The 13695-nt window shown below is 51.0% G+C and overlaps 1 protein-coding gene across 2 annotated transcripts in view; it reads right to left on the bottom strand.

Annotated features, from left to right (window-relative positions):
- KDELR3 (KDEL endoplasmic reticulum protein retention receptor 3) overlaps positions 1-13695 on the bottom strand; it is a 17555-nt gene extending 3860 nt beyond the window's left edge. Inside the window, exons 1-5 of one of the 2 annotated variants that reach the window (XM_070411123.1) lie at positions 13470-13692; positions 8702-8802; positions 6237-6395; positions 5379-5631; positions 989-2626 (exon numbers count right to left, since the gene is read on the bottom strand). In XM_070411123.1, the coding sequence (XP_070267224.1) occupies positions 2586-2626; positions 5379-5631; positions 6237-6395; positions 8702-8802; positions 13470-13560 (645 nt within the window). In that variant the 5' untranslated portion in view covers positions 13561-13692 and the 3' untranslated portion in view covers positions 989-2585. Of the gene's footprint in view, positions 1-988; positions 2627-5378; positions 5632-6236; positions 6396-8701; positions 8803-13469 lie in introns of those variants that run through there. The other variant, XM_070411124.1, reaches the window with a different exon arrangement.

Here is a 13695-nt window from a genome sequence, read left to right as displayed (position 1 = left end):
CAAGTTTGAGTATTTTAAGTGTATCTTTTAAATTAAAAACCCAAGTGTTTATTGCAATGGCTAAAAGGAGCATCTCAGCATCTGGGTGGAAGCTGCCTATTTTTCTTCCCCATATAAACAGGGACCATCTGTGAAATTCATTTTTCAACCAGATAGCTGCTGTTCGCAGAATGAACATAAATGCTCACTGGAAATTTACTTTATTAACCAGTTAAGTGCATTCACCTGCAGTGTAAAAACCACCTTTAATTATAAACAGTATACTCAGTGGGCAATTTTTTCTTTTTTTTTAACTATAGAGCTAGAATAAAAGCAACTCTTTGCCAGCTACTCAGCCCTTTTGGCCAAGTTATCTTGAATAAAGAATCTTAAGGGTTTATTAAGAAAGAACTCTTACTCTCTTCATACTCTGTTGTCTGCTGTGCTTTGTAACAGCTCTGGGTGCAAATTTTCCTTGACATCCTTTTGCACTCAGCTTTCTACAGGTAGGTAGTGCTTACAAAAAGGTACCGAGGACTATAACCTAAGTCCTTTTCCTTTTCCTCCATCTGAAGGTAGGTGAGTTTGTCCCCTTCATAATAACATTGACTGTTTCACTGAGACTACCTGTAATAGGCCTGGAAAGACTTTTCTGCGCTCGTGTTCACTAGAACAGTACAGGGAGATCAGACAGAGTCAGAAACCTGTCATCTAGTGTAAGACGTAATTAATGCTGTCATCAGTATTGCTCATTCACAGTGTAGTTGAAGGGGGAAGGGGCCACTGCATTTTTGGCTAAGGCCTGAGTGCGTGCTCATTTGTAAGATCCAAATATCTAAATACTTGAGGTTTTTTGTTTTCCTTTTGAAATTAAGGGAGAGAGAAGGGTTTTGTTTCTGAGAGGTTCTGAAAATATGGTTGAATATACAACGTACAGGTAGGTTGTGAGCATAAGTTGAAATAGATGCATGTGAGATCTTTGCCCACCCCTACACCTCTCCCCTACTCCTTTCTTTTTTCTTAACTTCTTTTTTCCCCCCTTAATAGAAGTTGAGGCCGAAAGAGGGTAGTAGGCACAGGAGAAACATGGCAAAACTGCTCTGTGCTTTTAAACCAAAGTGTTTTCTTCTTGCCCTCCTAAAAAAAATATTTTTGTTTAAGCACTGACCAGTCGATCGTAGGTATTTCTACATGAGAATTCTGATTTTTTTTTTTTTTTTTTTTTTTTGCAAAACAGGTGCCACCAGAGGGGCTGTCATACTCACTTGCAGGTCTGAGAAGCGTCCCTTTTTAGGAAAGGTTTCTGGGCAAGCAAGCAATAAATAGTTTGTCTGTTGCTTGCCTCCCTTTTTTTCACCAGGGATATTGTAATCACATAGTCAAAATAGCATGTTCCAAATCCCAAAAGCTGTTGTGGCCTGAGCACAGCTGGAACCTAGCAGGGTTGTTCCTGTAATCCAGAGTAACCTTCTGTCTCTATGCCTGATGCTCACAATTCAGGGTCAGCCTTAGCTTCAGAGCACAGGCAACAGGATCTCATTTGATGCTAGGTTTGCGGTCATGGTTAAACTCACTTAGGGAAAGGATTTCAACATTAAGCTATGGGGCTGCTTCTCCCCAATCCCTCAACAGTTCATTGTGTGGAGTTCTGTCATCTCAAAGGTTGGTGGCTTTTGCTTGGGATCAGTGCTCTCTATTCATGTCCTTGCTGGTCTCTGAACACATTCCTGTTGCGTTAAGACTTGAAAGATTGTAGATGTGTGATGTCCAGGCACAGGATGCTAAGAGCTATGTTACTATTCTTAGTTTGTAAATTGTCCTTTTGATACCATCTTGTTTTCTTTTGTAGGTATAAATAAACACTGTTGACAATAAAGTGTGAGCTTTTTATTACTTAAAAATTGTGACTATAGCCAATGGTGGTCCTCTTAACATTTTTTTATTTGCTTCAAGACGGGTTGGGGATGGAAATTGCCTTAGTTATTAGCACCTAAAAATGTGAGAGGGAGGTGGGATTGATTGGTGTTAATGCAAATTTGAGTCACAAAGCAAAAAACAAGACCTAGTAGGGTAAAGGGCTTGGGTATGTTTCCTCATCAGTAAATGGTCGTCGTGCCAACAGTACTGACCTAAGATTGTAACTGCGTTAAAGTATGCTGGGTGTGGAACTACAATGAGCCACAGTAAGACCTGAGTTGATTTTAAAGGCGAGCGTGAAACTAAGTCTTGCCAGAGCTTGTAAATTTGGTGCTTTGTACTCAGAGGGACATCTTTCCAGATTGGGATTGCCGTAGCATGCCTCACACGAGGGCCTGAGAGGCCGTAGTTTATTTGACCCATCTGTGAGTTGGCCAACTAAGGTTTGATATTCCTGTTGACATTGTATGGCACCATTTTTATGTAATTGGCCCAAGTGTTGTGTTACCTCTGTAAGGGAGGTATTATTGATGAGGTCTTCTAGATAGAATGATCAGTGCTTTGCTGAAATCCATGCACACTGAGCAGTTTTCTGGCTTTAATTTTAACATTTGGTCTGAGTCCTGTATTAAGTTGCTCGGTAGAACATCTCAAATAGTTGGCTTCATATCCTTGTTCTTTGAGGGCCCTCAAATTGGCATTGGAAGACTTAACTTCTTTCCTTTAAGGACTAGAAGAAAATAAGAGAGATGGAATATTATGTTCTTTCAGGAAAAAAAAAACACATACTGATGAGAGGACTCCTTTATAACTTTGTGCATAATCTTAGTATCTCTAATGCCCAGTTCACAGCTGTTCAGATGAAAAAGCCAAGAGGGGAACTTCACTGCAAGTTAACTACATCTCACTGACCCCCCCATCTTGGTTTCTGATACTCCCACCACCACTCCCCTATGCCATTAAGTTTAGCACCTGATTCCTTTAGTCCACATCTCAAACAGTCCATCAGCAGCCCCTCATTCTACTCCCAAGAGAACTGTCCACTTCTCTCCACTGATGACTTCTTCCCAACCATTGCAATTGCCCCTAAACTATCCCGCTTTGGCAGCTGGTGGATCGGTTTAAATCAGTGGTTGCCAACTGGTGGTCCATGAGGTCTGAAAGGTTGGCGACCGCTGGTTTAAGTGACTCCAACAGCAGCCCTTTGTAATCAGAATGCACAGCAAACCCCTCACCCTGGCCTATATGTCCCTGTGTGACTGACACACTTGACCTCTGACATCCCCAAGTTTATAGATCTGGACCCCACTAGCCTTTTTGTACTAAGCAGATTCTTTTTTTTTTTTTTTTATGTCTTCATGCCTGTAATTTTTTTTTTAAATCTTTATTGTTCTGATTACATTTGTTCCTCTTTTTTTCCCATAACTCCCCTTCTCCCAGTTCCCACCCCACCCTCCGCCGTCACTCCCCACCCACTGTCCTCATCCATAGGTGCACGATTTTTGTCCATTCTCTTCCTGCATCTCCCATTCCCCTTCCCCCCCCCCCCCCCAAGAATAGTCAGTCCATTCCTCTTCTATGTCCCTGATTCATTGTAATCACCAGTTCATTCTGTACATCAGATTATTTATTCACTTGATTCTTAGATTCACTTGTTGATAGATGCATGTTTGTTGTTCACAATTTGTATCTTTACCTTTTTCTTCCTCTTCTTAAAGGAAACCTTTCAGCATTTCGTATAATACTGGTTTAGTGGTGATGAAGTCCTTTAGCTTTTCCTTATCTGTGAAGCTCTTTATCTGACCTTCAATTCTGAATGATAGCTTTGCTGGATAAAGTAATCTTGATTGTAGGTTCTTGGTATTCAGCACTTTGAATATTTCTTGCCATTCCCTTCTGGCCTGCAAAGTTTCTGTTGAGAAATCAGCTGACAGTCGTATGGGTATTCCCTTGTAGGTAATTGAGTCTCTTTCTCTTGCTGCTTTTAAGATTCTCTCTTTGTCTTTTGCTCTTGGCATTTTAATGATGATGTGTCTTGGTGTGGTCCTCTTTGGATTCCTTTTGTTTGGGGTTCTCTGCGCTTCTTGGACCTGTAAGTCCATTTCTTTCACCAGGTGGGGGAAGTTTTCTGCCATTATTTCTTCAAATAGGTTTTCAATATCTTGCTGTCTCTCATCTTCTGGCACCCCTATTATTCTGATATTAGTGCGCTTGAAGCTGTCCCAGAGGCTCCTTACACTATCTTCACACTTTCGGATTCTTTTTTCATTTTGCTTTTCCAGTTGGGTGTTTTTTGTCGAATCTTTGGTTTGATTCTTGTGCTCCTCTGGTCTGCTATTTGGTATAATATTCTTTATTTCAGTCCGTGTATGCTTACTTTCTAATTTCTTTATCGTAGCATCGAGGGTCTCATTAGTTTTCGTGAGGCTCTGCTCAAGTTTATAGCAAGCCCTCAAAATTGCGATTCTTAGCTCCATATCCTCCATTTCTGTCATGTTTTTTTGTCTCCGCATCTTTTATGCTTTCTTGGTGCACCCCCTTGTGGTCTTTGTGCGCAGTCTTGTTCTAGCCAAGCCTTAATTGTTGTAGTTAACACTAGAGGGATTTGACCACCAGGCCGACTGGCTGTAGGAATCAGCTGTGTGGAAAACGTCTGCCTTCTGGGGAGGCGCTAATCCAGCCTTTGCCTGAGGCGATCGGCAAATGGCTGTGCGCAGGGTTTGGGCGGGGCGGGCTCAACAGGGCGGGCGGAGGGAGCAGTTATGGCCGCTCTCAGTCCCGTTCCCAGAGGCTCTGCTTCTCAGAACCCCGGCAGCCGCTGCAAACCTCGGAGAGAAAGCTGCCCTCAGGTTCCAACTGATGCCGGATAATCCCGCTTCTCCCGTTTGAGTCTGGGTCCCTAGAGACTCGCCCGGATCTGGAGCCCAGAGTCTGAGACTCACTCCCGACCGAAAACGACAACCGCGCCCTCAGCCACCAGCCCGCTTTCGCGCGCACCTCGGTACCTTTGTATTTTCCACACTGCGCCTCCTCTGAGCCTCGGTTTGCTGTTCTCTTTCCTTCTAGTTGTAGAGTCTCTCTTCAGCCAGCCTCCCTGTGGTTCTGGGTGATGTCCGTTCCGTCTTTTAGTTGTATTTTTGAAATGGTTGTTTGCGGCAGCGGTCTCCGGTGTTTACCTACGCCGCCATCTTGGTCTCTCCCTAAGCAGATTCTTGCCTTGGGGCTTATATAGGATATATAAGCTGTTCCTTATTTTCCAAACTTGCTTCATAGCGGTCTTCCCTATACACAGGGTTAGCAATGTACATACAGCATATCCCCTTTGTACTATTTTTTTCATAGCACCATTTCCTGAAAATATATGTCTTCCCATTAAAATAAGCACCATGAGGGGCAGAGACTTGCCTCTGTTCACATTTCCATACCCACTCAAATACGAATGGCAGGTGCCAGCAACACTGCTGTGTTCTCCCAACACCTACCTTTGGTCACATACAAGTAGAAGAAGTCACAGTAGAAGATGGTTTGTACCACTCCAGACACCACTGCAATTTGGTCATAGAAACCCTCGGTCTGGTACCGCCTGATCCAGTTAGCTAGGTAGAGTGCCCGGTACAGGCCCAGAAAGAACAGGTAGTGGGTAGTAATGGTCTCAGCCTCTCCAGTCTTGCTGATCATGAAGAGCTGGGGCAGGATGGCCACCGACTCCAGGTAGATGGAGAAAGTCCAGAGGATCTGAGCCAACGAGATAAGTGTCCAGAGGAGGTTGGTCAAGACCAAGAAGAGGCCCATCTCTTTAAAGGAATTTCTAAAATATGTTTACTGGAGAGAATACAGTGAAGTAAAAAATCATGTTCTTAATAATTTTTAATATATATCATTCAACCTCTTTAAAGAAGCTTTTTCCCCCCAACAGCGTGAACATTTCTATAGCTCAGTATTTTTAACTGCAGAATTTTATTGTATAAACTCTCCTTGATCGAGGCCATGGCTTCTCAAAATGTAGACTGAGAACACCAGCATCAGAATCTCGCGAGGTGCTTGCTGCCCCAGGTTGTTGGGCTACAGCTCAGACTACAGAGTTGAAACCTTGGCCTGGGCTGTGCTCTGGTGCCCACTAACCACCCGCTGGGCCTTAGGTGGTGCTGTGAGGCTTTGTGCCTGAACACCACGGGAAATGTGCCGTTTTCAAATGGGGCGGTATGGACAGCTTGTTGCTCATTTCTAAACCTCCCGCTGAACAATATGAGTAATAAAACAGGCCCAGACACGAGTCCAGAGGGCAGGACATTGGGCGCATGTTTACCTTTGAGAATTAGTCCCCGGGGCCCCTTGCTTACCTCCAGGGGAGTGAAACTATAGTTCTCAAGGAAGGAGAGGCCAATGACTGGGACCAGAAGAAACTCCAGGCGAAACGTGTCATTCTCACTGTCAAACGTTTTCCGAAATTTTCCGTAGATCATGTACACTGTGACATAGGCGCAGAGGAGAAAAACCAGCTGCAAAGGGGGAGAGACACAGGGGCATCGATGAAGTCATTTCCCAGCCACTTGGCTTCAAAGCCACCCTGAGCTGGGACCTACCCAGCCTCATGGCTAGTGCTCTGCCTTAAGGTGGAAGAGGTGAAATGTGTTTGCAATTTCTCTTCGGTCCAGTAGCCTAGAACCTGAAGCTAATGACCCTTGTAAGTAACTTCATGCTTCTAATTGGGACTGATAGTGCTACGGTGAGGACCCAGAGGTGCCCAGGCAAAAGGCCAGGACTGGTCTTTGCAGGAGGATTCCTCAGTGGCATCACAGGGCTCTTTTAAAACCAGAGCTTTTTAGGTGCGCATCAGTGACTTGTGAGCATTCTTCCACAAGGACTAACATCCCCTGAGCCCATTGGTCACTGCGCCTTTGGAAACGTTCTCTTTCTAATTAGCAGCACCTGTCCTCCAGCATGTAATGATTGTAGGATCTGGCCTCAAACCTTCTAGGCCAGAGGTTCTCAAACTTGGAGATGCATCAAAATCACTTAGTTGACTGCCCCTTCACTGCCGTTTCTGCTTCAGTAGGTCTGAGTGGGCCTGAGGGTCTAAATTTCTAGCAAGTTTCTATGTGACGCTGCTGCTGCTGCTGGTCTGGGACTACACTGGCCTAAAGGGTTATTTCTAGTGCCCGACTGGTGTGGCTCCGTGGTCCAGCGTCAACCCATGAACCAGGAGGTCACAGTTCAATTCACCATCAAGGCACATTGCTGGACTGCAGGCTGGATTCCCCACCAGGGGGCGTGCAGGAGGCAGCCGATTGACGATTCTCATCATTGATGTTTCTCTCCCTCTCCCTCTCTGAAATCAATAAAAATAATTAAGAGTGTCAGCCTGGGCACAAAAAGGTCACAGGTTTGACCTCAGGTTTCGGTTGGGGCTGTGCAGGAGGCAACCAATCTATGTGTCTCTCTCACATCAATGTTTCTCTCTCTCTACCCCTCCCTCCCTCCCCACCTCCCTTCCACTCTCTAAAAAGCAATGGAAGAAATATCCTTGGGTGAGGTTTAAAAATAAACAAAAAAAAACAACTCAGGTTATTTCATTGAAGTCTTTTCTCACCAGAATGAGGCACACATACTCTGTCACCATAGCTAAAAATACTAACTGCTGCCCATGATCATATGTTCTGTAAATGTCTGTGTAACAGTGTCTTCCCTAGGAGGGAATTCCTATAAGAGGGTCCTGCTGACTTCTTTTTTTTTTTTTTAATATATTTTATTGATTTTTTACAGAGAGGAAGGGTGAGGGATAGAGAGTTAGAAACATCGATGAGAGAGAAACATCGATCAGCTGCCTCCTGCACACTCCCTACTGGGCATGTGCCCGCAACCAAGGTACATGCCCTTGACCGGAATCGAACCTGGGACCCTTGAGTCCACAGGCTGACGCTCTATCCACTGAGCCAAACCGGTTAGGGCTCCTGCTGACTTCTGAATTCCCAGCCCCTAACTCAGGACCCAGCACAAAACAAAAGCTGGAATGAGCGAACGAATCACGGACGTGGTGATCACTTCTTTTTTCTTTTTTTTCCAAACCTCACCCGAGGATATTTTTCCATTGATTTTTTTTTAGGGAGAGTGGAAGAGAGGGAAAAACAGAGAGAAATATCGATGTGAGAGAAACACATCGATTGGTTGCCTCCTGCACACGCCCCAACCAGGGCCCTGGCCAGGGAGGAGCCTGCAACCCAGGCACGTGCCCTTGGCCGGAATCGAACTTAGATCCTTTGGTCCGCAGGCCGACGCTCTGGCCACTGAGCCAAACCAGCTAGGGTAGGTGATCACTTCTTCGTGTCACAAAAATGTGGAACCTGACCTCTTCACAGTTCCTAGACCTCAGGAGCCATGCTAAGGGCTGGTCTGCAGGGCACAAGTCAGACCCTTGGGCAGAGAAGAAACGGCACCACTTGTGTGTTGAATTTAAAGAGACAGTGATTTCAGGCCCTCACACTCAAGTTCGCACCCACAGCAGGCTCCTCCCCCAGTCCTAGGAACAAGATGCCTGGGATCCCAAAGGGGCATCTCTGATGATGGAGGAGAAAGGGAACTCACCTTGCTTAAATAGCTTGTGGTTTTTAGGCACTTTACATATGCTCTCTCATGTCATCTTCACAGTAGCCCTGCCAGATAAGGGAGGATTCCCTCCCACGACGCCTTTCTTCCTAAGACAGGACTCAAATCGGGTCTGCCTGGCTCCAGAGCCTGAGTTCCCCAGCGTAGTCCCATGGTGTGGGGGGCCTCCGCAGGCACCCCCATGGCCCCCCACCCCCCTCACCTTCATGACTGTGTTGTAGATGGAGATGAAGTTGGTGAACAGGTCCAGGTACCTGGTAGTGAAGACGAGCGCGAAAAGGATCTGGCTCTTCCCAGAGATGCCTGTGGTCGGAGGGGGACAGGAGACCGTGAGGACACAGACGTCTAGGCCCACGTGCACCCGAGAAGCCCGAGCCTGAGCTGGAGAGGCCTCCAGAGTGACCCGTCTCCTTTGGTGCAGACGCCCTGTGCAGGCGCTGTGCTCTCCGGAGAGCGGGAAACACCCTGCCTGCCGGGTCACCTGCGTCTCTGTTCCTTTCATTAGGTTGCAATCTGTCTCCCAACCTCCAAAGAGACTGAACACTGAGTCCCCAGTGCCCGAGTGGGCCTGCCTTGGTTCTTGCTCTGGAAACGGTGTCGGTGGTGTGAGGGGGACGGGTGGGGGAGGGCAAGGAGGGGGCCCCGAGGATTCTCTGTGCTCCACCCCCAGAGCCCCACGGACAATCCCCAAAGCGCTGTCTGTTGAAGAACAACTCACTGACTCGACAAGGTTGATTCGCCAGGGAGACCAGAGCAGGTGGGGGAAGGCACGGGGCCAGGGGAACATTCTATTTATTTTTCCAAATCCAAAAATGTGAAAAAAGCCTGTTTTTCTCCCGTCGTAAACGTTAGGACTATTTTTACTCTTTGTAAAACAAAGATCAGCATGTACACAAAGCTGTAAGCTAAAAGGCAGCCGTCACCTGCGTCCCAAATCCTCCGCCTGCCTTTCTCGGCTCCTGTGTTGTGCACACACAGGACACGCACAGGTGCACCGAGGGGACAAAACTGGAGTCCCACTTTCTATGCTGTTTCCTCACCTGCTTCGGCCTCTTTGCTTTGAGCTTTTTATTTTAAAAATAATCTCAGATCTCCAGAAGAGCTGGAAGGCAGGGCCAGAGTTCCCGCACACCCTTCCCCGGCTTCCTCCCGTGCTTGCATCTTGCATAACCACAGAGCTTGACTGAAGCGAAGACATTCACGCTGGGGGAGCACCGACTAAACTCCAGGCTCTATCTGGATCTCAGCGTTTTCACACGGACCCCGTCCTCTGTTCCGGGATCCGATCCAGGAACCGAAGCTGGCGTGCTTCCTGGGCCCCTATGGGCCACTTTTGGTACGTCCTGGAGACGGTTCCAGAACCAGGGGAGCAGGAGCCCGGCCCCCCTTTTCCCTCGCTCTCTCAAGCCCACACCAGTGTGGAGCCCACCACAGCACACCCGTCCACGGGCCCACCTTTCTGCATCCAAAGGTCAAGTCTGTCCACTCTCCCACTCTATCCTGAACCACGTCCACCCTGAATCACTGTCCGCCCCGCTGGCTTCTCACCGGCTCTGGCTGCTCCTGTCCTCCTCCCACCTTAGCCTTGCCACCCCCCCTCTCCTCTCTGTCCCTTTCCCATCCCGTCCCGTCCCCCATGGCAGGGACACTCCCGCTTCGGACTCTTCCGAGTTCTGACCTATGTATTCCCGCCTGACCAAATTCATCGTCTCCCCGGGAGCCCCTCCTTTTCCTGTTTCCCCTTCATAATGCCACCACATCCCTCCACGCTCCAGCCAGAAAACCAGGAGCCCAGCCTGCAGTCTCTCTCCCCTTGGTCCCCCGCCTCCCTGCTTCTGAGCTCCACGGCTCCCATTCCCTGCCCCTCACTCAGCCAGGCCCCCGCCTCAGTGACCCCCAACTGCTTAGCCAGCCCTCAGAGCCCTTCAAATAAAGAACCAAATCCTCATCATGGCTCAGGAGGGCCTGCCGGGCCGCCTCCCTGGCCCCACATCTGATCTCTCCTCCTCGTTCCCTCCCTCCAGCCACGGTGACACTTGTGGATTTTATCCTAAATGTAATGGAACAACTGGGGTGTCGGGCACCGAGAAGTGACATTACCTGATTCAGGCTCTGGTTCCTTCCTGCGCCTGAATGTGCCTGATCTGACTGTTCCTCTGGTGATGGACAATTCGGAGAGAGGGAGATATATATATTTGTTAATCCTCACCTGAGGATATTTTTTTCTTTGATTTTTTAAAAGAGAGTGGAAGGGAGGGAAAGAGAGAGAGAGAAAGAAACATCGATTGGTTGCCTTTGATCCCCACATGTGCCCCTGGAGCTGGGGATCAAACCTGCAATTCAGCCAGGTACATGCCCTTGACCAAGAATCGAACCTGTGACCCTTCAGTGAGTGGGCTGTCACTCTAACCACTGAGCAACACCAGCAGGGCGAGAGGAATATATTTTTATTGATTTCAGAGAGGAAGGGAGAGGGAGAGAGAGAAACATCAATGATGAGAGAGAATCATTGATTGGCTGCCTCCTGCTCGCCCCACACTGGGGATCAAACCTGCAACTTCGGCATGTGCCCTGACCGGGAATCGAACCATGACCTCCTGGTTCGTGGGTTGACGCTCAACCACTGAGCCACGCCAGCCCGGCGAGAGGAATATTTTTAATGACTGAGGATGAACACCGCTGAAGCTCCTAACATTCCAGAGAGCACTTAGCCCATGTGCCAGCTTTCCTACCAGCACAGCCTGGCAGGCCGGCCTCACAGTCCCCATCTGTAAAATGGGCGCCTTCACACCTACAGGCAGGACTGATTCAATGGGAACCTGAGTGCCTCCTGGGGGGCTGGCACTGCAACGGGGTGGGAACGAGCCCGCCGGGGAGGCGATACTGACAGCTCTGGGCTGTGCCTGTTGCTAAGCCATCTCACTGAGCCCTCAGAGGCCTTCTGGAGGCGCTCAGCCCCACTAGGAGGCCCAGGAAGCAGCCTGGTGGGGGTGCTTGGCCACCCCGCTCACACGGCCTCCCCCAGCCCTCCCCTATCGCCATCCTCAGCCTGCTAGGTCCTGGGCTGCATCACACTGTCCGCAGTGCTGGGGGCCCTGGTGGTCTGGATGCCATGGCTGTCACACTCTTCTGAGAGCAGTGTGTCATTTCCACCAAAGCAAGCGGGGCATGGAGCCCGAGTCAGGGCCTGGCCAGAGTCCCTGAGGGCACCTCAGCACAGTGGGGCCACCGACCAGGTGCAGCCCTCCCTCCCAATCGACAGATGGGAAAACCGAGTCTCAAGGTCACACCCTGAGTCAGGGGCAGACAAGAATCGAGCCCGTCTCCTCTGCCTCCAGGGCTGAGTCAGCGAAGTCACACCGGGCCATGCTCTCAGGGCTGACAGGGCTGGGATGGGGGCACCTCACCCTCACACACTCTCTGGCGCGCACAGGCTGTCCTTTCTCTCCCCTAACAGACCGGGTCATTTACTCAGTCGCTACTGTTGCTTATTGGTGGTCCCACAGCTAGAAAGTCCGCTTCCTCAGCCCAGGATCCAGCCCGAGCCCGTGCTGTATGCCAGGGACCTAGCACAGTGCCGGGCAGAATGGGCTGGAGAACAGCGCCCCCGCCCTGGTCATGGTTGCACACCCAGCCCAGAGACCTCCACGGAAGTGCAGGGACAAGTCCAAGCTTGGTTCTTCCCATCACTGACACCTTCTGACCCCAAACTCCCCTCTCAGCATTCCTGGCCCCCTTCCCCCCGAGTGCGAGCCGTGAGTGCCAATCTCTCCAGAAACCCCAAACCCGAATGGCCTCCCAGTCCGGAATGCCTCCCTCTGCAGTGACCCTCCCATCAGCACCCACCCCTCCCAGGCTGGTGGCCTCCACGCTGCTCTCCCTGCCTCCACTCTTGGACCCTCTGCACAGCTTTCAGGTCCCCTTCTGAGCGCCCTCCCTTGCTCCCAAGCCTTCCACGGCTCCCCAGTACCAACTCACTAGCTTGACAAACAAGACTCTGTCACATATGAACCACCCTCCTTCCAGACTCGCCTCCCAGACCACCCCCAACTGGGCTGCTCGCCCCTCCAGGGATGTGCCCGCCCTCTGTGACCTCTGGACTTTTGCACCCCGTGTCCCCCACACAGCACACCCTTCCTGGTAACACTGCCGTCCTCCAGGACCCCGCACAGAGCTGCACCTTCAGGAAGCCTTCAGGGCTGGCCCTCTGCCCCCCAGGCCCCCACAGGAAGCCCACCCTCATCTCTGCATCTCCTCACCCCAGTGCCAAGCCCAGGGCGGGCCGGCAGGACCCTAGCAGACAAAGATGGCGGCAGGAGGCCTGGGCAGCCTCTTCCTGCACTGGGTCTGCTTGGCCACCACCAGTCCAGCCCTGAACCTCCTCCGAACCTCCAGCAGGGCAGCCGGACTACAGGGCAAAAGAGCGGCCCCTCCTGCCCGCCGCAGGCTGCTGCTCAGGGGCAGCTCCGTGGCCACCTGGGCTGGGCTTGGGCCCTCCTGCCACATCACCGACGCCTGTGCCACACCCAGGCGGGGTGCGGGGACAGGGGGGCACTGGAGGGGGTGGAGGGGGCAGGAGAGAGTGGGGTGGAGAAGGAAAGAGGAGACGGAGTTGGGGGCCACCCTGTTCCAACCTCCTGCCCCCACCCTCCCCTCCCACCCCCGCCTGAGCGAGGGCAGAGAGAACAATGGCCTCGACGCCCTGCTCCGGGAGCAGAGGGAATCCCTGGAGGGAGAGGGGTGTCACCGCCCCCTTGTCCCCCCTCTTCCAATTAGCAGTGGCAATGGGGGGGGGGGCGTGTGAAGGCGCGAGCCCACCCTCCCTCCATCACCTCCCGGGCGCCCTTTGACAGGGACAACTTGGCAGTATCTTTGGAAGCTGAGCTCCGGAAACTCTTCCACCCCCAGCCCAAGTCCCCACCCTGAGCCGGACCGGGCCCCCCTCGGGCCCCGCCGCCCGGACCCCTCACCCGCGCAGCTCTTGGACCTCCAGATCTTCCCCAGCAGCAGGATCATGGCCAGGAGGTGGCTCAGGTCGCCGAGGATGCGGAACACGTTCATGGCGCGGCGCGCCCGGCCCGCTCCCGCGCGCCGCCGACTCCGGGAAACTTTCTGGCGGGCGAGGCGGCTGCCACGTCCCCGGCGGCCCTCGGTCCCGCGCGCCGTCCGCCTCCGCCGCCGCTCGGCCCGGCCCGG

The sequence above is a fragment of the Myotis yumanensis genome, unplaced genomic scaffold, assembly GCF_028538775.1.
Source record: "Myotis yumanensis isolate MYYU_CA2020_CCGP unplaced genomic scaffold, mMyoYum1.0.hap1 SCAF_3, whole genome shotgun sequence".
NCBI classification, from domain to species: Eukaryota; Metazoa; Chordata; class Mammalia; order Chiroptera; family Vespertilionidae; genus Myotis; species Myotis yumanensis.
This window is presented reverse-complemented; position numbering and strand designations above follow the sequence as displayed.